At 36.1% G+C, this 24,562-nt stretch overlaps 1 protein-coding gene across 1 annotated transcript in view; it reads right to left on the bottom strand.

The window, feature by feature from the left end:
• Positions 1-4,522: 4,522 nt before the first annotated feature.
• The window catches only part of LOC309665544 (uncharacterized protein), a 329,472-nt gene continuing 309,432 nt past the window's right edge, over positions 4,523-24,562 (bottom strand). Inside the window, exon 4 of the mRNA XM_082472194.1 lies at positions 4,523-6,988. Coding sequence (XP_082328320.1) covers positions 6,905-6,988 — 84 coding nt within the window. The 3' untranslated portion in view covers positions 4,523-6,904. The remainder of the gene's footprint in view (positions 6,989-24,562) is intronic.

Genomic DNA, 24,562 nt, shown 5'->3' with positions numbered 1-24,562 from the left:
TACCTAGGGCCCATCCCAGTAAACCAGGATAATCTCCCCATCTCAAGGTCAGTTGATTAGCAAACTTAATTGCATCTTCAACCTTAATTCCTCTTTGTATTGTAAACTAATACATTCACAGTTTCTGGGGACATCTTTGGGGGCCTTTATTTTGCTTAACACAGGGTTTAATTTTGTATTACCTTGACTACCATTGACATCAACTATTTTTACATGTTTATTGACTACTTGGGTTTCATCTCTGTGAATTTCCAATTTTTTCCATTGAGTGCTTTCTTTTTCATAAGATTTGCCAAACCTCTTTGTGTTTTCAGGTTTCTAATAATTTGTAAATGACATGTATTTCAAATAACATCTCTAAGCCTCTGACTTCTCATTTTCCTTTCCTTTGGTGTCTGTAATTCGGAAGTGCTGTTCTCAATGTTGTTGTTGCTTTAATATAGCCAAATTTATCACCTTCTGGTTTATAGTTTTGGTGACTCACGAAATTTTTCCCTACCTTGAAGTTATCTTTTCTGTATATTATTTCCCAATTGTTATACAGGATGCAAATACTTTTGTGTAGTAAGTTGATTTACAGGAATTTGTTGCTCTCCCTTATTAGTTCTAATAGTTTTTTTAATGTAAATTCTTTTGAATTTTCAAGGTAGATGGTTTTATTATCTTCAAATAAAGAGAGCTTTTGTTTCTTCCTTTCCAATTCTTATACATTTTATTTCTTTTATTTTTCTTACTGTGCTGGCTGGAACTTCAAATACGATATTGAACAAAAATAATAATAGCAGGCACTTAAAATTGCTTCTTTACTTTGAAGAAATTATTTCTAAAATTGTATTATTAAGTATAACTCCTGTGAGTTTTTGTTAGACATCTTTTACAAAGTAGATTTCTTCAATTCTACTTTAATAAGAGTTTTATCATAAATAGTTGTTGAATTTTGTTAAATAATTTTTCTATCCATTGATTGACTAGTTTCTAATGTAAAGCAATTTTAAAGGTAAATGCAGATTATTTTTTCAATGTATCAGCATAATTATATTTTAGCTTACATTGATTATACTTTTAAGCACCAAATAGTAAAAATGCATAAACAAATATAGTTACTGAATAAAATCTTTCTAAAACATATTCGATATTTCTGTCTTCTAAAATAATATATGCTAAAAGTTATGACAATGTCTCTTAATCATTCGGGATAATCAAATAATACTTAATAAGCTATGCTAGACAGTGCCAATATTTTAAAATCGTCTTTTTCCCCTATCCCCAGGTCTGAATCTCATGTCTTCAGTCTGCAGCACTCAGTAACTGCCTCCGGAATTCATCTACCAACCCCCCATGTCAGTCCATCTCATTCCTTGAAGTTTTAGTTCCTGTCTTACTGTCAACTCTCTTCAATATAACTGCTGTCATAATTCTTGGAGATATCAGTAATCACATATGCGATGCTTTTCACACCCAGCACTCTTAGTTCCTTGAGCTCCTTCTTTATACATAAGAAAAACCTCTTCACTGTTTCTCAGCAGAGCCCTTGATCATGTCATTACCGAAAGCTAGAGCCTTATTCTACTCTCATTTTAGGCACACCAATAACAATAACCTCCTATAATTCCAACTCTCTCCTTCTTGGCATATGTATAACTCCTACAATTTTTTGACCACAGACTAATATACAATTGATCCCACACGTTTTTGTTGCTCTTCTGACCTTCATGTCTTCCTTGCACACGTTGAATCCTGTCACGTATTAGCATTAGCTTGTACACACCTTCAACTCCCTTGTTCCTTTTATTTTCTTTCTTGTCCTTGCTCTAACCATGGTGAAATTCAGCTCTTTATCCATTTCATACTTGTCCTGGCAGCTGAAAATTTCAGGAAACACACACATACACACACACACACACACACATACATATGCACACACACACACCCACTCACTCCCCAAGGTTGGACTTACGTTAAATTCAAAATCACTAACCCTAAGCAAGCTTTGAATACTATTCAGCCCAACAACCCTACTAAATCTCCCCTGTTCATTCATTCCCCCATTTTAATAAATAACTATTTCATTTCATCTCGTCTTTTCTAAAACTTCCAATATCTTCTTTTCATTCTCCCTCTTCAGCCGATGACTTTGCTTTGTAACTATACTTCCACGGGGGAAAAAAAGCTTTCAAAAGTTCCTGCCATCACACTAGCCCAACCAATTGCATCTGACTCATTCCTATGCTTTCCTTCCAGCTCCCACTGATGAGACATCGATGCTCCTCTTAAGGACAAAGCCTGCACTTACCCGTTAGATCCCATCACCTCTTAAAATTAAAAAAAACCATTCAAGCAATTCTCCACTCTCTCTGCCTAATCATTAAATGTTCTCTTTTCCCTGGATGTTCCCATTAGCATAAAATGTAATAACATTTCTTCCATTAATAAAGTAAGCAACCCTACTTCCCCCTCCAGCTCCTGCCCCATATTGTCCATCCCCCTATACCAAACTCTTTGAAGAGTTCTCCATAAATACTGTTTATAATTCCCATTTTCTCTTAAATGCACTATACTCAGACTTTTGCTCCTTTGAACTGCACTCATATCAAAGTTATCAGTAAACTTCATGTTGCTAAATCCAGTAGGTTTCACCTCACTTAATCTACTACAGAAGTTGACACTGTAAGCCATTACTTCCTACTTGAGACATAAGCATTATGATGGCAAGGATTTGTGTGTTTTGTTCACAGCTGTATCCCTAGTACCAAGAACAATTTCTAGTGCAGAGTACTCAGCAAATATTTGTTGAATGAATAATTTTCTTTCCAGTGAGTATTTAACTCATTTGTTTCCACTTTCTGAGTGGCTACTACCAACATTTTGAGTCTATTCCTTTCCAATATGTTACTTCTAATATACTATGAAACAGATAAATGGATAATAGTGTTAAAATCTTGAGAAAAAAGACATATGTAGTCACTAAGTTAATGGCTGGGGGACTCTACAGTAATTAAAACATAAGAGCCTGAATGAATTCATGTTTATCTTTAACTAGAAACTTTTTTTCTCTTTGATTTTGGTTTCTTGATTTTTTACAATGTGGTTAATTTTACTAGATAAGAGTACTTGGGATAAGTGAAATATAACAATAATTAGTGTTAATAATTTTTCAAGAATAATATATAAGGCCCTTGAGTGTTTTTTTTTTTCCAATGGGATGTTGACGTGATTGACAGAAGGATGCCAAGAGGTACAATGTTTTGATGTACAGTTTCATTACTCTTAAGGAACAAAGGAGTTTTACTGAGAAGTTAATGAAGCTTAATCTTCAGGACCCCATACTTGCACAGGCCCCTTCTAAGGCCCTGGGAGGTGCAAGCACTGCATTCACATGGTCATGTTTTTGTATAAAATGCAAAAACAAGCTATTTTAACCACAAGTTGTAGAGATCACTGTTACTTTCCTCTCCAAAAAGACTAAGCCCTAAAATGTGTGCAGCCTGGGCAAGAATACAAATGGAGGTCCCATCCTGCAGCCAAACCCCAGTTCTACTCCAGACTCTGTCTAATAGGTCAAGGGTCCTCAGCTTGCACGTCACCCCAACCCACACATTTGAGCTCCATCTACACTCTCCCTACCTCCAATCCTGAAAACATCACCTCCCCCACCAAGGCCTTGGGACTCATATAACTGGAGCGCTGAAAACGAAGATGCCCCTGGGGGAAATTCATGCCTTGGAAGCAGGCTTGAGGCTCTGTGGAGCAGGGACTTCCAGGGTTCCAGGTATCTGGATCATGGTTATAAGGGATAAAGGGGATAAGAGCGGGGCTCAGCACAGGCTTGGGGAGGACACACATTTTCATGGTGCATCAGACTCCTTGCCCCAGATCTAAGAGCAACTCTGAGGTCACTAACTCTGACCTCCTCCCTATCACAATTCCCCTCAAATAAGAGGACACTGGAATGGCCACAGGAATCTAATAGATGGTTGATGTGGGGATAAAATTTCTTTTTTATTTAGTGGAATATGTATCTATATGGCTTGCAGTCACTTCCAGGTATAGTTTAATGGGTACTGACAATTCTGGTATAGAAATTGTGTTTAGGAACCCTCCCTCTGCTCCCTATACTGACTCACTCATTGGGTGACACAAAGGGCAGGGCCGGGGGTCACATCACAAAGTGATGCACTCGTACCTGGAGCTGGAATATGTGAGAAGCAGGCGAGAAACAAGGTTTGAGGAATACACAGACAGAAGCTAGTGGAGAAGAAACAAAGTTTGAAATGACATAGCCAGAACAGTATATTTGCAGGAAGGTCTTCTAAATCTTATGTTGTATATGTGAAAGAACTTGATAGAGGTTTTCCCAAATTTGAAAAAAAAAAAAAAATCCTTAAAAATTGTACATGGCTTCATCAATAACAAGTCATAAAGCCAAAATAAACTTTTTTAAAATTATCAATAATAAAGTCAATCAACCATGTTACAGGAAAAATTAACTTTCTATTCTCTCTACAGAAACTACTTTAAAATCATTGCCATACAAAGAGGTAATCAGAGAGCATATAGCCAAAGACATAGGGGGAAAAGGTGGTAAAGGTGCTATTTCTCTGAGATTTGTGATGTTTGTAGTATTTATCAGCTTTTAAAATATACTTACCATAATTTATCTAATTAGATATTTTTGTATCCATAATTTTACATTATTTTTCTTAAAAAAGGGGTCCCAATATTATATAAACTTCGGGCCCCATAAAACTTGGATCCACCCTGGCCAAGAATAAGGAATTATATCAGTCTGAAGGTGAATATTCAAAGTAGAAGACAGTACAATGTACTCTCAGACTAGTAAGGCCCTTCCCAAGACTCCAAAGGTCCTCTGGAAGAAGCACAGCTGTTCTAGATGCCACCTGCACAGAAAGAGGATTCCACCAGCCATGAGAAGCTCCTCTTGACCATTTTCATGGGGAGAAGGCTACATGTCCTGTTCCTCCCACACTCTTCACCAACTCTTTTGGAAACTATGGCTACAGGCCTGTCTGCTCACCAGATCCTAATGACAGGTGCAAATCGACACTCACACAGCCCACACCCAAACATACTTTGCTCTATTTTTATTGCAAAACTTGATGAATAGAGCTCAGTTTTCAGAAGTAACTCTCAGCATGTCCAGACTTTAGGTCAGTCTGAGGACCACACTTGTGTTCTCCCTCCAAAGAATTCCATTTAAATGATGAAAAGGATGCTGTTTCCAGAGCAAGACTTTTTAAAATATTAAATATTTTAAGCACTTTCTAAATACTATTTTTGACCCCACTTTCAACACGGAAATATAATGAACAAGAATGAGATTTGGCCTGGGTCTAGATGTTAGATTAAAACAGAGAGCAGATACTTTCAAAGTCAATTGCTGCCTGCAAACCATCCAGTAGATTACAGCACTGTGGCAATCCTCATCTATATTGCATGTTAATGTGGCTAGATTCTAGAATCAGCATGTAATAAATGCTGGTGCACCTCGCCTGTATATTTCATAGGTAAATGGGTAAGTCCCCATGTCACACATGTGAACCACCAGAAGAGGTAAGTCGAGAGAGCTAAGGAGAGTAGAAACTTTTTTTTTCTTTACAAACTTACAGCACATTAAAGGGTAAATGAAACAGTTCTGAAATCGTTGCCGCCCTCTCAAGCTTTTTTTCACACCAAATCAAACAAGACTTGTAGCCATTATTAAATGTGTGCGGAGCTGCTAGTTAGAAGCCAGAGAGGTATTCTGCCCTACTTTTCTCAGTGTCTGATATTGAAGCTATCACTGTAACTGACAAGAGCCCTGTACTCTCTTGCCAGGAGGCAAAACCAGTCTGGGGAGCGGCACTCAGTGATTGCATATTCTTTCCTTGGAGCTATGACAAGAGCTGATCTGTGCTGCCAAGTCCAGTTACACAGACCAGCACTGCCCCCTTGTTTCTCATAGAATGCTAGAAGCCCTGACTTCTTATGAGAGTGCCAAAATAAATCTGCGGTGTTAAATAAGGATGAGCACAGGTTTATACATTTTATTCTAACAGCCTAGTCGAGTCATATCTTAGAGTGTGTCTAGTAAATAATTATTTATGGAGTGAATAAACTCTTCCCCTGGAAAAAATACATGTCAATGCTGCCAAGCTAATCATCTTAAAACAGTTACGAAAATTAAATAACTTTGACTGTTCTTTTAGTCTAGCCTTTCAAGACAGACTATAATTTTACTTCCTTTTCTCCCTTTTTAGCAAGCCTATACCCTTGAAGCTAAATTAACGTATTTTCTTCGCTGATTCAACTAAGACTATCAAAAGATCCAAGTGAGGATAACTGGCCGTGCATTTGAGGGTTACTTTACCTTTAACATTAAAATGTCACCTGCTAATAACGACAGAGACAAAAGGTGCAATAAGGCATTCATTATTTTATGAGTTTCTTACCTAACAAGATAGAAGTACTATATAAACTTTGTTGCTTAGAAGCTATTTTAATGCAGTCCCAATATAAATCAATAAACCAGAAATTCAATGAAAATTACCACAGATCTCTTTTATGTTATAGATTTTTTTGATTCTTTATGCATAACATTACATTGAAAATATCATTATTCTTTGATATCAAGGTAAAAACCACTTCAACCAATATCTTGTTTCACATAAAGGCTCACTTTCCAGTTATTAAGATTCCCTTGCATATATGAAAAGACATCTAGTATTCTAATTTGATATGTTTGGCCCATTGTAACAAGGTATAGGATATAGTAGAATGAATGTGTATAATTTTGAAGTTTAATGTATCCTTAGGGGCACTCCCTTTTTTCAGATAAGGAGACTAGAGCTGAAAGAAGTTCCATGACTTACCCAAGCTCAGAGAGTTCTGTAACCACAGGTCAGAACTAGAATGAAGTTTCTCCAACTCTTGGTCCCTGTGTTCTTCCTCCGTTACAACTCAACACGCACAGCAAAATCCGATCAGCGACCTTAAGAAAGAAAGATTGATTTCAAAATATAAAAAAGTCTAGATTTGAAAAATTATTAAAGGCGTGCTGTTTACCTATTTAGCATTAGATTAAAATGTGAGCAAAGTAATCAAACAAAATTGTATTAGTAATTACTTTTACTTTTTAGTGAATGGGGTTTAAGTTTGGAAAGACTTAAGAGAGACACGTGTCAGTGCCAGAAATTAAAGCTATAGTAAAAGAACTACTGTTAAATTGTTGTTTTAAAAACGTAGAGAAAAAAAACTATTACAAGTGATTTCATTAAAAACAAAACAAATATATCATGTTTAACTCATCGCCAGTTAAAATGATTAGTATCTCAAAATTACTGATATCTTACTATTGATTTTTTTTCTCCATATTGGAGCTATGTGTGATAAATACGGTGTGGTAAATAGTATGTGAGAAAACAGAACTTCTCTTTTTAAAGTGTTATCTGCAATAAATAAGTTAAAATACTCTGTGCCTGAAGGTAATACTGATTTCTTAATTTGCTTATATGAAATTTAGCCCAAGAGGGTAATCTAAGAAATTCAACTACTCAATAAAGTTTGCTTCCTCATTTGAATAATTCATCTTAATATCTAGTTGCAGTATCTGGCAGCTTTCCACTCTCCTGTCCTCACGTTAATCATTACGCAAAGGTATTTACCTTAAAAACTTTTCATCTCATTAGGCTGCAAAAAATAAAGTCTACATTTACAAAGGAAAGTTTTGCTAGCAGCATAGAGTTGGTGCTTTTTTTAAAAAGCAGAGTTTTCAATATAAGACAACTTAAGGTTACTCAAAAGTCATTATAAAAGTCAATATAAATGTTAAAACATTACCGTATCTATTAAGTAATCCTAAAAATAATCATTTTATTCAATAAACAATAACCTTGGTATGTCAAATTATTTTTAAAAAGTTCAACTTCCATACTGTAATAAAGATTCCAATTTGAAAAATATTGGTTCAAAACTAAACCCCTGCTTTTCTGCCCTGTTTCTTCTAATCTACTTTGTCTCCAGCATTTCCCACTTCCCTAAATGCAACCACAAAACATCCATGTGTTCATAGCTAGGAACCACCTGGATTCCCTCCACTTTCCCACAGTCCACCAGCACATGTTATCAGTTACCCAAAACAGACATAAACCCTAATCTATGCTCCCATTATTTTAAAAATAGCTTCAAAATATACTTCTGGCTTTTGTTCTTGATCCTCTGCGGTCTGCTTTCCACATAGCAGCAGGAGTGATTCTTTGAAATGTTTCTTGAATCCTGTATGCATCTGACTAAAAACCCTCAAAGGTTTTTCTTTTTTTTAATTGCATTTGGAAAAAAAATTTTTACAAAGAATTGTCATGGCCCTGTCATTACAGACATCTGCAATCTTGTTGACCTCTTCCTTACTCCTGTTAAGCACATTTCCTCTGAGGCTTCCTAACATTTGCACATGTGGTTTTCTCTGTCAGGAATGCCCTTCCCTCTTTCCTCTTCATGGCACGTTCTGCTCATTGGTCATAACTCAGCTGAAACTTCTTTTCAGAAAGACTTTCCCTTTCATCTCTATCTAAAATGGGTTCTCTGTATCCCACCCTCCCCAAGCCCATATGTTGTACTTCCAGATCCAGCCGTTTAAGTCACCAACCTGTCACCATCTATATTTCTTTGATTTGGTTGTTTATTGCTTATGGCTTAGCCTTTCTCCCCACCCTAAATATAACTTCCTGGAGTGAAGAAACCATATCTCCAGTAGTTCACCAAAGTAACTCCAATGTTTAGCAAATTTAAATTAATGACTAATTGGTAAAGATGTGGGTAAAATGTTAAAACTCTCATAGTTTTTGATAATTTTCATGCTTATAAAAATAAAAACAGAGAGATCTTAAGCATTTTCAAGTTAAAGAAAGATAGCATTCATATGGGTAAAGAATCCTAAGACCAAGCAGAACACATCTAAGTATGTGTTTTAATGACTACACATTCCCTGATGACTATTAGGGGTATTTTTATTGGAATCTTCCCAAGGCATTGGAAGTTAACAGAGAATTCAAGTGAAGTCTTGTTTTGTTTTGTTTTGTTTTTTAGGTACTACATATCTTTGTCTATTTAACTACAGAAGAAATTCTTCATGGACCTGTGTTCTGGAGAATAGCAATTTCAAGGTCAAATAATATCCAGTCATAACTGGCAGGTTACTCATAAATTGTGATGGATTTTTGCTGATAATGATGAGCACGCCTTGTAACTTGCATGCATTGGTGATACAGCTGGCAAGAGTTAAGAGAACTATCTCAGGCTCTGGAGCAGAGGTTTTCCTCATTGTGAAGCTAATTAAGCCACACATGGACTCTACCCCTGAACTTGCCCCCATTAGCATCATACTATACCCAACGAAGCCAACTAGCCCGACAGACTGAAGGCCAAAATACTCCTACTGACATTCCACCTCTCATCTTCAGTCAGAGAGGAATCAGCTTTTAATATTTACCAGAAAGCCTGGTGATAAATTCCACAACTTAATTTAAAAGATATTTCAAATGGGATGTCAAGGTAACAGTTCAAAAACCTTTAGACTTTGTAGGTAAGGTCTGCTTTTTGTTCTCTGAATTATACCATTTTCCCAAATAATCCGTGCTTCAGATTTGGAAAACTTATGATGGAAGCACAGAAGGCTTCACTTAGCATATGTAATATTTTCCTAAAAAGTCAATAATCACAAACTTTTGTGTATATATGTACATATGTATGTATGTTGTTTGTATGTATGCATATAAAACAGCAATTACAGAACATTGTTAATGTATATTTTCCCCAAACTCTGAATGCCATCATATTCACCAAGGCAACAAGTTGAAAGAGTATCATATTGATTTCCTTCAGTAAATGGACATTCTACTTTGAGTTTTGAGTGTTCTGAAACCTGCATTGTTCACTCCACTTGCACTCTTTCTGTTAGTTATTTTGTGTTCTAGTGAAAAATTTTAATCTTTCATGATTGGCAAAAGTAGTATAAGTGATAGTACTGAACCTATCACAAAGAAAAACAATGGAAGAATGTATCAGGCTGATGTTAAGTTTTTCAGTAGATCAAGGAACTAATACAAGAAATAAGAGAGAGATCACAGATATAAAGAACATCTAGTGGTTACCAGTGGGGAGAGGGAAGGGGAAGGGGCAAAATACGGGTAGAGGACTAGGAAGTACAAACTGTTAGGTATAAAATAAGCTACAAAGATATATTGTACAACACAGAGAATATAGCAAATATTTTATAATAACTATAAATGTAATATAACCTTTAAAAATTGTGAATCACTATATTGTATACCTCTAACATATAATATTGTATATCAACTATACTTCAATTAAAAAATATATATAGGGGGGTCTGGGCAAGATGGCGGAAGAGTAAGACATGGAGATCACCTTCCTTCCCACAGATACATTAGAAATACATATACATGTGGAACAGCTCCTACAGAACACCCACTGAACGCTGGCAGAAGACGTCAGACCTCCCAAAAGGCAACAAACTCCCCACGCACTTGGGTAGGGCAAAAGAAAAAAGAAATAACAGAGACAAAAGAATAGGGACAGGACCTGCACCAGTGGGAGGAAGCTGTGAAGGAGGAAAGGTTTCTACACACTAGGAAGCCCCGTCACGGGCGGAGACTGCGGGTGGCAGAGGGGGAAAGCTTAGGAGCCACAGAGGAGAGCGCAGCCACAGGGGTGCGGAGGGCAAAGCGGAGAGATTCCCGCACAGAGGATCGGTGCCGACCGGCACTCACCAGCCCGAGAGGCTTGTCTGCTCACCTGCCAGGACGGGAGGGGGCTGGGAGCTGAGGCTCGGGCTTCGGTCGGATTGCAGGAAGAGGACTGGGGTTGGCGGCGTGAACACGGCCTGAAGGGGCTAGTGCGCCACAGCTAGCTGGGAGGGAGTCCGGGAAAAGGTCTGGAGTTGCCGAAGAGGCAACAGACTTTTCGTTTCCTCTTTGTTTCCTGGTGCACGAGGAGAGGGGATTCAGAGCGCCGCCTAAACGAGCTCCAGAGACGGGCACGAGCCACGGCTATCAGCACGGACCCCAGAGACGAGCATGGGATTCTAAGGCTGCTGCTGCTGCCACCAAGAAGCCTGTGTGCGAGCACAGGTCACTATCCACACCGCTTCTCCCAGGAGCCTGTGCAGCCCACCACTGCCAGGGTCCCGTGATCCAGGGACAACTTCCCCGGGAGAACGCACAGCATGCCTCACGCTGCTGCAACGTCACGCCGGCCTCTGCCACCGCAGGCTCGCCCCGCATTCCGTACCCCTCCTTCCCCCCGGCCTGAGTGAGCCAGAGCCCCTGAATCAGCTGCTCCTTTAACCCCGTCCTGTCTGACCAAAGAACAGACGACCTCAGGCGACCTACACGCAGAGGCGGGTCCAAATCCAAAGCTGAACCCCAGGAGCTGTACAAACAAAGAAGAGAAGGGAACTTTCTCCCAGCAGCCTCAGAAGCAGCGGATTAAAGCTCCACAAACAACTTGATGTACCCTGCATCGGTTGAATACCTGAATAGACAACAAATCATCCCAAATTCAGGAGGTGGACTTTGGGAGCAGGATATATTAATTTTTCCCCTTTTCCTTTTTGTGTGAGTGTATATGTGTATGCTTCTGGGTGAGATTTTGTCTGTATAGCTTTGCTTTCACCATTTGTCCTAGGGTTCGGTCCATCCGTTTTTGTTTTTGTTTTTGTTTTTTACTTAAAAAATTTTTTTTCTTAATAAATATTTTCTTAATGATTTTTTCCTAATTTTTTATTTTAAAAAATTAAAAAAAATTTTTAATAATTTTTATTTTAAAAAATTAAAAAAATTTTTTTCTTAATAATTTTTTATTTTTTATTTTAAAAAATTAAAATTTTTTTCTTAATAAATTTTTTTCTTAATAATATTTTTCTTATTTTTATTATAAAAAATCAATAAATTTATTTTAAAAAATTAAAATAATTTTTTTCTTAATAATTTTTTTTGTCTTTATTATAATACCTTTATTTTACTTTATTTTATTTTATCCTCTTTCTTTCTTTCTTTCTGTTTTTTTCTCCCTTTTATTCTGAGCCGTGTGGATGAAAGGCTCTTGGTGCTCCAGCCAGGCATCAGGGCTGTGCCTCTGAGGTGAGAGAGCCAACTTCAGGACACTGGTCCACAAGAGACCTCCCAGCTCCACATAATACCAAATGGCAAAAATCTCTCAGAGATCTCCATCTCAACATCAAGAACCAGCTTCACTCAATGACCAGCAAGCTACAGTGCTGGACACCCTATGCCAAACAACTAGCAAGACAGGAACCCAGACCCATCCATTAGCAGAGAGGCTGCCTAAAATCATAATAAGGCCACAGACACCCCAAAACACACCACCAGATGTGGACGTGCCCACCAGAAAGACAAGATCCAGCCTCATCCACCAGAACACAGGCACTAGTCCCCTCCACCAGGAAGCCTACACAACCCACTGAACCAACCTTAGCCACTGGGGACAGATACCAAAAACAATGGGAACTACGAACCTGCAGCCTGTGAAAAGGAGACCCCAAACACAGTAAGATAAGCAAAATGAGACGACAGAAAAACACACAGCAGATGAAGGAGCAGGGTCAAAACACACCAGACTTAACAAATGAAGAGGAAATAGGTAGTCTACCTGAAAAAGAATTCAGAATAATGATAGTAAAGATGATCCAAAATCTTGGAAATAGAATAGACAAAATGCAAGAAACATTTAACAAGGACGTAGAAGAACTAAAGAGGAACCAAGCAACGATGAAAAACACAATAAATGAAATTAAAAATACTCTAGAAGGGATCAATAGCAGAATAAAGAAAAAAGAATGAAAAGAACTGAGGACAGTCTCAGAGACCTCTGGGACAACATTAAACGCACCAACATTCGAATTATAGAGGTCCCAGAAGAAGAAGAGAAAAAGAAAGGGACTGAGAAAATATTGGAAGAGATTATAGTTGAAAACTTCCCTAATATGGGAAAGGAAATAGTTAATCAAGTCCTGGAAGCACAGAGAGTCCCATACAGGATAAATCCAAGGAGAAACATGCCAAGACACATATTAATCAAACTATCAAAAATTAAATATAAAGAAAACATATTAAAAGCAGCAAGGGAAAAACAACAAATAACACACAAGGGAATCCCCATAAGGTTAACAGCTGATCTTTTAGCAGAAATTCTGCAAGCCAGAAAGGAGTGGCAGGATATACTTAAAGTGATGAAGGAGAGAAACCTACAACCAAGATTACTCTACCCAGCAAGGATCTCATTCAGATTTGATGGAGAAATTAAAACCTTTACAGACAAGCAAAAGCTGAGAGAGTTCAGCACCACCAAACCAGCTTTACAACAAATGCTAAAGGAACTTCACTAGGCAAGAAACACAAGAGAAGGAAAATACCTACAGTAACAAACCCAAAACATTTAAGAAAATGTGAATAGGAACATACATATCGATAATTACCTTAAATGTAAATGGATTAAATGCTCCCACCAAAAGACACAGACTGGCTGAATGGATACAAAATCAAGACCTATATATATGCTGTCTACAAGAGACCCACTTCAGACATAGGGACACCTACAGACTGAAAGTGAGGGGATGGAAAAAGATATTCCACGCAAATGGAAATCAAAAGAAAGCTGGAGTAGCAATTCTCATATCAGACAAAATAGACTTTAAAATAAAGACTATTACAAGAGACAAAGAAGGACACTATATAATGATCAAGGGATCGATCCAAGAGGAAGGTATAACAATTGTAAATATTTATGCACCCAACATAGGAGCACCTCAATACATAAGGCAAATACTAACAGCCATAAAAGGGGAAATCGACAGTAACACAATCATAGTAGGGGACTTTAACATCCCACTCTCACCAATGGACAGATCATCCAAAATGAAAATAAATAAGGAAACACAAACTTTAAATGATACATTAAACAAGATGGACTTAATGGATATTTATAGGACATTCCACCCAAAAACAACAGAATACACATTTTTCTCAAGTGCTCATGGAACATTCTCCAGGATAGATCATATCTTGGGTCACAAATCAAGCCTTGGTAAATTTAAGAAAATTGAAATCGTATCAAGTATCTTTTCCGACCACAACGTTATGAGACTAGATATCAATTACAGGAAAAGATCTGTAAAAAATACAAACACATGGAGGCTACACAATACACTACTTAATAACGAAGTGATCACTGAAGAAATCAAAGGGGAAATCAAAAAATACCTAGAAACAAATGACAATGGAGACACGACGACCCAAAACCTATGGGACGCAGCAAAAGCAGTTCTAAGAGGGAAGTTTATAGCAATACAAGCCTACATCAAGAAACAGGAAACATCTCGAATAAACAACCTAAACTTGCACCTAAAGCAATTAGAGAAAGAAGAACAAAAAAACCCCAAAGTTAGCAGAAGGAAAGAAATCATAAAGATCAGATCAGAAATAAATGAAAAAGAAATGAAGGAAACGATAGCAAAGACCAATAAAGCTAAAAGCTGGTTCTTTGAGAAGATAAACAAAATGGATAAACCATTAGCCAGACTTATCAAGAGAAAAAGGGAGAAAACTCAAATCAATAGAATTAGAAATGAAAAAGGAGAAGTAACCACTGACACTGCAGAAATACAAACGATCATGAGAGATTACTACAAGCAACTCTATGCCAATAAAATGGACAACCTGGAAGAAATGGACAAATTCTTAGAAATGCACAACCTGCCAAGACTGAAACAGGAAGAAATAGAAAATATGAACAGACCAATCACAAGCACTGAAATTGAAACTGTGATTAAATATCTTCCAATAAAAAAAAGCCCAGCACCAGATGGCTGCACAGGCGAATTCTATCTAACATTTAGAGAAGAGTTAACACCTATCCTTCTCAAACTCTTCCAAAATATTGCAGAGGGAGGAACGCTCCCCAACTCATTCTACGAGGCCACCATCACCCTGATACCAAAACCACACAAAGATGTCACAAACAAAGAAAACTACAGGGCAATATCATTGATGAACATAGATGCAAAAATCCTCAACAAAATACTAGCAAACAGAATCCAACAGCACATTAAAAGGATCATAAACCATGATCAAGTGGGGTTTATTCCAGGAATGCAAGGATTCTTCAATATACGCAAATCAATCAACATGATACACCATATTAACAAATTGAAGGAGGAAAACCATATGATCATCTCAATAGATGCAGAGAAAACTTTCAACAAAATTCAACACCCATTTATAATAAAAGCCCTGCAGAAAGTAGGCATAGAGGGAACTTTCCTCAACATAATAAAGGCCATATATGACAAACCCACAGCCAACATTGTCCTCAATGGTGAAAAACTGAAACCATTTCCACTAAGACCAGGAACAAGACAAGGTTGCCCACTCTCACCATTATTATTCAACATAGTTTTGGAAGTGTTAGCCACAGCAATCAGAGAAGAAAAAGAAATAAAAGGGATCCAAATCGGAAAAGAAGAAGTAAAGCTGTCACTCTTTGCAAATGACATGATACTATACATAGAGAATCCTAAAGATGCTACCAGAAAACTCCTAGAGCTAAACAATGAATTTGGTAAAGTAGCAGGATACAAAATTAATGCACAGAAATCTCTTGCATTCCTACACACTAATGATGAAAAATCTGAAAGGGAAATTAAGAAAACACTCCCGTTTACCATTGCAACAAAAAGAATAAAATATCTAGGAATAAACCTACCTAAGGAGACAAAAGACCTGTATGCAGAAAATTATAAGACACTGATGAAAGAAATTAAAGATGATACAAATAGATGGAGAGATATACCATGTTCTTGGATTGGAAGAATCAACATTGTGAAAATGACTCTACTATGCAAAGCAATCTACAGATTCAATGCAATCCCTGTCAAACTACCACTGGCATTTTTCACAGAACTAGAACAAAAAATTTCACAATTCGTATGGAAACACAAAAGACCCCGAATAGCCAAAGCAATCTTGAGAACGAAAAATGGAGCTGGAGGAATCAGGCTCCCTGACTTCAGACTATATTACAAAGCTACAGTAATCAAGACAGTTTGGTACTGGCACAAAAACAGAAACATAGATCAATGGAACAGGATAGAAAGCCCAGAGATAAACCCATGCACATATGGTCACCTTATCTTTGATAAAGGAGGCAAGCATATACAGTGGAGAAATACAGCCTCTTCAATAAGTGGTGTTGGGAAAACTGGACAGCTACATATAAAGAATGAAATTAGAACACTCCCTAACACCATACACAAAAATAAACTCAAAATGGATTAAAGACCTAAATGTAAGGCCAGACACTATCAAACTCTTAGAGGAAAACATAGGCAGAACACTCTATGACATAAATCACAGCAAGATCCTTGTTGACCCAACTTCTAGAGAAATGGAAATAAAAACACAAATAAACAAATGGGACCTAATGAAACTTAAAAGCTTTTGCATAGCAAAGGAAACCATAAACAAGACCATAAGACAACCCTCAGGATAGGAGAAAATATTTGCAAATGAAGCAACTGACAAAGGATTAATCTTCAAGATTTACAAGCAGCTCATGCAGCTCAATAACTAAAGAACCAACACCCCAATCCAAAAATGGGCCGAAGACCTAAATAGACATTTCTCCAAAGAAGATATACAGATTGCCAACAGACACATGAAAGAATGCTCAACATCAGTAATCATTAGAGAAATGCAAATCAAAACTACAATGAGATATCATCTCACACTGATCAGAATGGCCATCATCAAAAAATCTACAAACAATAAATGCTGGAGAGGGTGTGGAGATAAGGGAACACTCTTGCACTGTTGGTGGGAATGTAAATTGATAAGGCCACTATGGAGAACAGTATGGAGGTTCCTTAAAAAACTAAAAATAGAACTACCTTACGATCCAGCAATGCCACTACTGGGCATATACCCTGAGAAAACCATAATTCAAAAAGAGTCATGTACCAAAATGTTCATTGCAGTTCTATTTACAATAGCCAGGACATGGAAGCAACCTAAGTGTCCAATGACAAATGAATGGATAAAGAAGATGTGGCACATATATACAATGGAATATTACTCAGCCATAAAAAGAAACGAAATGGAGGTATTTGTAGTGAGGTGGATGGAGTTAGAGTCTGTCATACAGAGTGCAGTAAGTCAGAAAAAGAAAAACAAATACAGTATGCTAACACATATATATGGAATCTAAGGAAAAAAAAAAAAAAGGTCATGAAGAACCTAGTGGCAAGACGGGAATAAAGACACAGACCTACTAGAGAATGGACTTGAGGATATGGGGAGGGGGAGGGGTAAGATGTGACACGGTGAGAGAGTGGCTTGGACATATATACACTACCAAATGTAAAATAGATAGCTAGTGGGAAGCAGCCGCATAGCACAGGGAGATCAGCTCGGTGCTTTGTGACCACCTAGAGGGGTGGGATAGGGAGGGTGGGAGGGAGGGAGACGCAAGAGGGAAGAGATATGGGAACATATGTATATGTATAACTGATTCACTTTGTTATAAAGCAGAAACTAACACACCATTGTAAAGCAATTATACTCCAATAAAGATGTTTAAAAAAAAAAAAAATATATATATATATATATATATATATATAAAAGAAGACCACAAATAACAAATGTTGGTGAGGATGTGGAAGAAAGGAACCCTAACATTGTTGGTTGGAATGTAAAATTGGTGCAGCCCCTATGGAAAACAGTATGAAGGTTCCTCTAAAAACTAAAAATAGAACTACCATATGACACATCAATTTCACTCCTTTGTATATATCCAAAGAAAATGAAAACACTAACTTAAAAAGATACATGCACCCCAATGTTCACAGTAGCACTATTTACAATAACTAAGATATGGAAGCAACCTAAGTGTCCATCAACAGATGAATCAATAAAGAAGATGTGGTATATATATATATATATATATATATATATATATAAAATGGAATATTACTCAGCCATACAAAAAAGTGAAACCCTGCCATTTGCAACAATGAGGGTGGACCTAGAGAGTGTTATGCTTAGTGAAACAAGTCAGACAGAGAAAGACAAATACTTGTTATCACTTATATATGGAATCTAAAGTTAAAACAAATGAATATATATGACAAATTTGAAACAAACTTACAGATACAGAGAACACACCAGTGACTACCAGTGGGGAGAGGGAAGGGGGGAAGCACAAGATAAGGGTATGGGATTAAGAGATACAAACTACTATGTATAAAATAGAAAAGCAGCAAAGATATATTGTATAGTCTAGGAAAATATAGCCATTATTTTGTAATAACTTTAAATGGTGTATAATCTATATAAATATTAAATCCTATGTTATAAATCTGAAACTAATATAATATTATAAATCAACTATACTTCAATAAAAAAATAATAAATAAATAAGCTACAAATGGTACTTTCCAGAAGCTCTGCATACATTTCATTTATTTAGTAGAGAAAATGGTAATTTTCAGCTTTGCCCTTACAAGGTGTTCTTTTTTTTTTTAAGGTGACATTATAAATATCTGGGCCAGCATAAACATTATAGAAGAAGGGCCCTCTGTATCTGATTGAGCAGGTAGTGATCCTAATTAACTTACAGTTTTATAAATGAACAAACTGCTTTCGACAAGGAGTTTACTCCATCCTAATTTCTTGAATGGTAAATCATAGAAAGATTCAAGTTAATTCCAGATTAAGCGTGTTAACAGGATATAGCTTTTATATTTTGCTGTTGAGTTCAACTGCATCTTTCAATACTTTAAATGTATTATATGTATGGCCCTTATGAAGATATTTGCTGTAATTCTATTAAAAGACTTTTGCTTATGGATGTTGCTATACTGGTGTATGAAACTTATACAATTAAACTCCAGTGTGGTACTCAAAAAAAAAAATATATATATATATAATATATATATTTATTGATAAGAAACTGAACTTCCTCTTCCCCCTAAAATTGGTAACAAGTCAAGATTATCCAGTCTAATCATTTCTATCCAGCATTGTACTGGAAGCACAAGCCAGTGTAATAATGCAAAAAATAAATAAATAAATAAATTTATCCAGACTCAAAGGAAAAATGAAAACGTTATTCAGAGATGACATAATTTTATACACGGAATACTAAGAAATCTTAAAAATCTGCTAGAACTAATAAATAAATTTAACAAGGTTGAATTATAAAAGGTCAACAAATAAAAATAAGCTGTATTTCTATATATCATAAAGTCAATTTAAAATGAAACTTAAAATCAACAGAATCAAAAACATAAAATAACTAGGGATACATTTAGTAAAAATGTGTAAAACTAATGCCCTAACAATGATAAAACATTGCTGAGAGAAACTGATGAAGACTTTAATTAAATGAAGAGATATATCCCTTGTTTATGAAACAGAAGACTCAATATTATTAACATATCCATTATCCTCAAACTAATAAGTAGACTCAATGCTGTCCAATAAAATTCCCAGTAGACTTGTTTTTAGATATTGACAAGTTGAATTTTAAATTTATATGGCAATGAAGAAGCCCCACAGTGGCAAAAATAATCTTGAAATATAACAGAGTTGGAAGATTTACAACACTTGACTTAAAAACTTAACAATTGACCACATCAATCAAGACAGTATAATGCTGACATAGGACAAAGATTTTAGTAGAAAAGAAGTAACCACATGCTTACATGGTCTTTTCAACATACACCGAAGTAGCTTAATGGGGAAAGAAAAATCTTTTCAATAAATATCAACAGAACTATATAAACTGGAGAAGGATAAACCTAGGCCTATAACTCATACCCTGTACAAAAATTAGTTCAATATGGACTACAGTCCTCAATATAAAGCTAAAACTATAGAACTCCTTTAAAAATACTTAGAAGAATATTTTCATGACCTGGAGGTAAGCAAGGACTTCTCAGAAGCAAGAAAGCAATAACAATAAAGGAAAATATTGATAAATTAGACTTTAAGAAATGCAACAGTTCCTCTCCAAAAGACACCATTAAAAACAAAATTGGTAAGCAACAGGAAGAAAATTTGTAACACATACATCTGACAAAGGATTTGTATCCAGAATATATAAAGAAATTTTATAACTCAATAATAAAAAGGAAAACAACTTAATTTAAAATGAGTAAAAGATATAAGCAGACACTTCACAAAAGAGTATGTACAAATGGCCAATGAACTCATTAAAAAAATGTTCAACATCATTAGAGATCAAGGAAATGTTTTTTTAAAAAAAACCTCTAATAAAGTACCACTACACACCCACCAGAATGGATAAAATTATAGACCAACAGCACCATCACATTTTAGAGAAAATGTAGAACTTTCATGCATTGTTGATAGGGGTGTAAAATGATACAAACACTTTAGAAAATGATTTGGAAATTACTTACAAAGTTAAACATATACTTAACCTATGATCCAGCAATTCAGTTCTTGATTATTTCCCAAGGTAAATGAAAACATATGTCCACGAAACAACTTGTACAAGAATGTTCATGTAGGGTTATTTATAATAGTAAAAAGATAGAAGCAATCCAAATATCTATCAACAATGAATAATATATTCATATCATAGAACACTACTAAGCTATAAAGAGGAATAAACTACTGATATAAGAAACAACATGAATGAATCTCAAAAAGATTATGCTTAGTGAAAGAAGTTAAATCTTTCAACTTAAAATCCATCAGAAGCTTCCAGTCACCTATGGGATAAAGTGAAAACTGCTTTGCATAACAGGCAAAGGCCTCCATTATCAGGTTCCAGCTTTATCTATCTCCACTTCTCTTAGCACTCCTGAGGTTTCAGCAATACTATATATATTTCAGGAGTTTGTAAACCCTTCTGTAAAGATAGTAACTATTTTAGACACTTCAGGCTGTATGATCTCTATCACAAATACTCAACTCTGCCACTAAAGTGCACAAGGTGCCATTGACAATAAGTAAAAGATAATGTGTGTTTCAATAAAACTTTATTTACAAAAACAGGCAACTGTCTGCATTTGGCCAACAACCCATAGTTTGTGACTCTTGCTATAGTACTAACTGATCCCTTGACATAACACCAAGCTATACTCTACTCAAAAGAGTGCCTGCTATATGATTCCATGTTAGAATAGACAAAACTAATCCACAGTAAATAACACCAAGACAATCGTTGCTTTTGAGGGTTGTTCAAGGGACTGTCTGGGAAAGGGCACAAAGGAATCTTCTTGGATGGTGGAAACTTATGTCTGATAGGCATGTGGGTACATGGGTGTTCACATTTTTCAAAGCTCAGTAAAAGAAAAAAAAAATCAAAACTGAAAACTATTACATATAAAAATTGATGCAGATACTAATATCTAGAGTTTATAATTAGTGTTCTATGTATTACGTAACTACAGTCTGTCATAAGGATTTTAATTAAATTCCCTTTAAAAGAACTCAAGAATTCTCCTCAGGTTTATATAGTAATAAAAATGTTATACAGCAATGAAAACTTATTTTGAACAAATTTCAATACTAAGAATATTATGTTACACAATATAATTTTGTCCCTGTTGTGTAAGCCAAGCAGATTTCAATGACTGCAAATCATTATACAGAATTTCCAGGGAGATGCAACTTTTCACTATTAGAAATGAGGAATTAAATGGAAAAGCTGAATGAAACTAAATAGAGTAAGATTGCCATCAGATTTAAATATATCTTTTAAATGCTCTACATATATGTATATATGTATATGAATATATATGTATGTGTGTATGTGTGTGTGTGTGTGTGTGTATGGAAATATAGTGTGTTCCTTAATGGCTTGAGCTTTGAGGCTTGCATTTCAGTGGGGCTCCACCACTTACAAGCTGCGTGACTGTGGGTAAGTCATTCAATCTTTTGGTTTCTGAGTTCCTCTTCTATAAAATGTAGATAATAATAATATCTAACAAAGAGAGTTTTGTGAGGAATCTATAAGACAGTACAAGGAAAAATTGTTCTAAAGTATTTAGAGCAATACTTTAGACATACTGTGGGCTCAATAAAAGTTAGCTGTATTGTTATTATTTTATCAGATATGTCCATAAAGATATGGACATTGATACAGGAGTGAATATGAATATAGATATAAAAAAGCACTAAACATTTTAACAATGGTTTTCCCTGGGCAGTGGGATTATGCACAATTGTATAAATACTTTATGCTTTCTACATTTCTTCAATAAAGATTTTTGTAATCAAAAAGAATTTAAATCTGGAAAAAAAAAAAAGTTATCTCCCAAAATCCCAGGCAAACATTCCAGTGCCCTCCAAGGTAGTCCAGCTGTCCTTGAGATATGCAGACATCATCATAAGTGAATTCTGTGCTATAACTGTGAAAATATCTCCTCAATAATTAAAGCATTAGCCAGTTGGCCTTTTCCATAAGATCATAACAGAAATGGCTGATCACCACATTATGTAGGAAATTCTGTATCCCATGGCTGGAGATTAATAGAATGGCATATTCCACTCACATTGTCATACTAAGCAACAGTGTTCTCTCCATGCAGCCATAGAAGTGGGTACGCTGTTCTGAGCCCATCTAAGGTGATTACCACGGAACAGCACTCATTTTACTAACAGCAAGGCATATTATCCTTCATGCATGGTGTAGCATCCAAGTTTAATAAGATTCTGAAAGTGAAACTGAGGACATTTGGGAAAAGGACCCTAAATCCTGTGGAAAGTATTTTGTCACCTCTTGTTTATCACTTGTGTGTCAAACAGCCATCTCGATTACACTAACGACTCAATTTAATAGAAGGGCAAGTGGATAGACCATAACAGAAAGAAGGCAATGTTGGTATTACAGACTTGAAAGTTTGACTAAAGGAGTAGAAAAATCATCTCTCTTGTGCTATAGACATTCCATTGGTTGGGGGTCAGGGAATAAAATAGAAGACCATTTTATATTAGGAGTATAGATAAGTAAGAAAGTAGCCTTTTAAATTACAATTTTTGGTGAGGCTAACTGAGTATCAAAGACCAGGACTGGCTTCACGTTGAGTATTCTGGGGATTGTGATAGCTGTGCCACGCTCCAACCCAGCCCACCCTACTGTCAGCGTTCTTTCTAAAAGACAAATCCTTACATTTAAAAAACCCGTCAGAAGCTCCACCATCACCTACAGAATAATGGGAAAACTGCTTTACTTAGTAGGCAAGGCCTTCCACAATCAGGCTCCAGCTTCGTCTACTTCTACTCCTATTGGTACTCCTGAGGCTTCGGCAATGGTACTTGCTGATCCCTTAACACAACACCTTGCTTTTCCATACAGCAATGCCTCTGCATATGTTGTTTTGCCTACATAAAATGTCCCTTTCTCTGAATTATTCCTACTCATCCTTTAAAATTAAGTTTTTAAATTTTCCAAATTCCGAATAGAGTTGATTACACCTCTTCTGGGTTGCCCATACCTTGTACATGGGTACCACATTAACATAGGGATTACTGACACATGCATTTGTTTTCCTAGAGGTCTATGTGTTTCAGGACAGCAGGGCAGAGATTGTGTCTTTTTTAATTGAAGTATAGTTTATTTACAATATTGTGTTAGTTTTAGGTGTATATCATGGTGATTCAGTAGTTTTGCAGATTATACGCCATTATAAGTTACTACAAGATAATGGGTATAATTCCCTGTGCTATATAGTATATCCTTGTTACTTACCTATTTTATATATCTTAGTTTGTATCTGTTAATCCCACATGTCATATTTGACATATTTTCCTCTGTGAGCAGTCTGACTAATATATCTCAATAGGTTTCCCCACAATCCTTTACCCTACTCATGTACCAACCGATTAGAACAGCCCAGAGCCTAGTTAAGCTTTCTAGCTCTTTTCAGTTAATATCAAGTCCCTAGAATAGAATAGCATTTACTAAAGTGTACTACATGCAACCTCAATTCCACAGGGTGTTAATATTTATTATATGAAAAGAGGATTCTGTGATCAAGTCAGTAAACAGTAAAATGTTGTCTCTCACCAGGACTCCTCAGAGCCTTTAATACATTACAGATTTAAAAAAATTCATATCTTAATATATGTGGATATATTATACAAGAATTACTGCATATATGACCATGACCCATTTTTTCTGGGGCACCTCTCAATGTACTAGTGGTCTCTGAAATACTTTGAGAAATTCTGCTTTCTCACCCAAAAGAAGGATGTAAGGAATGTGAGATATTTCAAGAGTATCATGGCAGTCCATTCTCAGTACGACAAGACAGACAAGGGAATGACCACAATTGGTTCTGCACCATCTCACCAAAGTAAAATGTGTCCCCCAAATAAGAAAGTTGCATATATGTGAATAGTCAGATGTTATTTTTCTTGATCACATTTAAATTGTTTGTCCAAATGAAAAAAACATGGAAGCAATTGCAGATAAAGCAAATATCTATATTAGTTAAAAC

Source organism: Balaenoptera physalus (genome assembly GCF_965194825.1).
Source record: "Balaenoptera physalus genome assembly, chromosome: 8".
NCBI lineage: Eukaryota > Metazoa > Chordata > Mammalia > Artiodactyla > Balaenopteridae > Balaenoptera > Balaenoptera physalus.
Note: the sequence above shows the minus strand (reverse complement) of the source record. Positions and strands in the feature narration are given on the sequence as shown.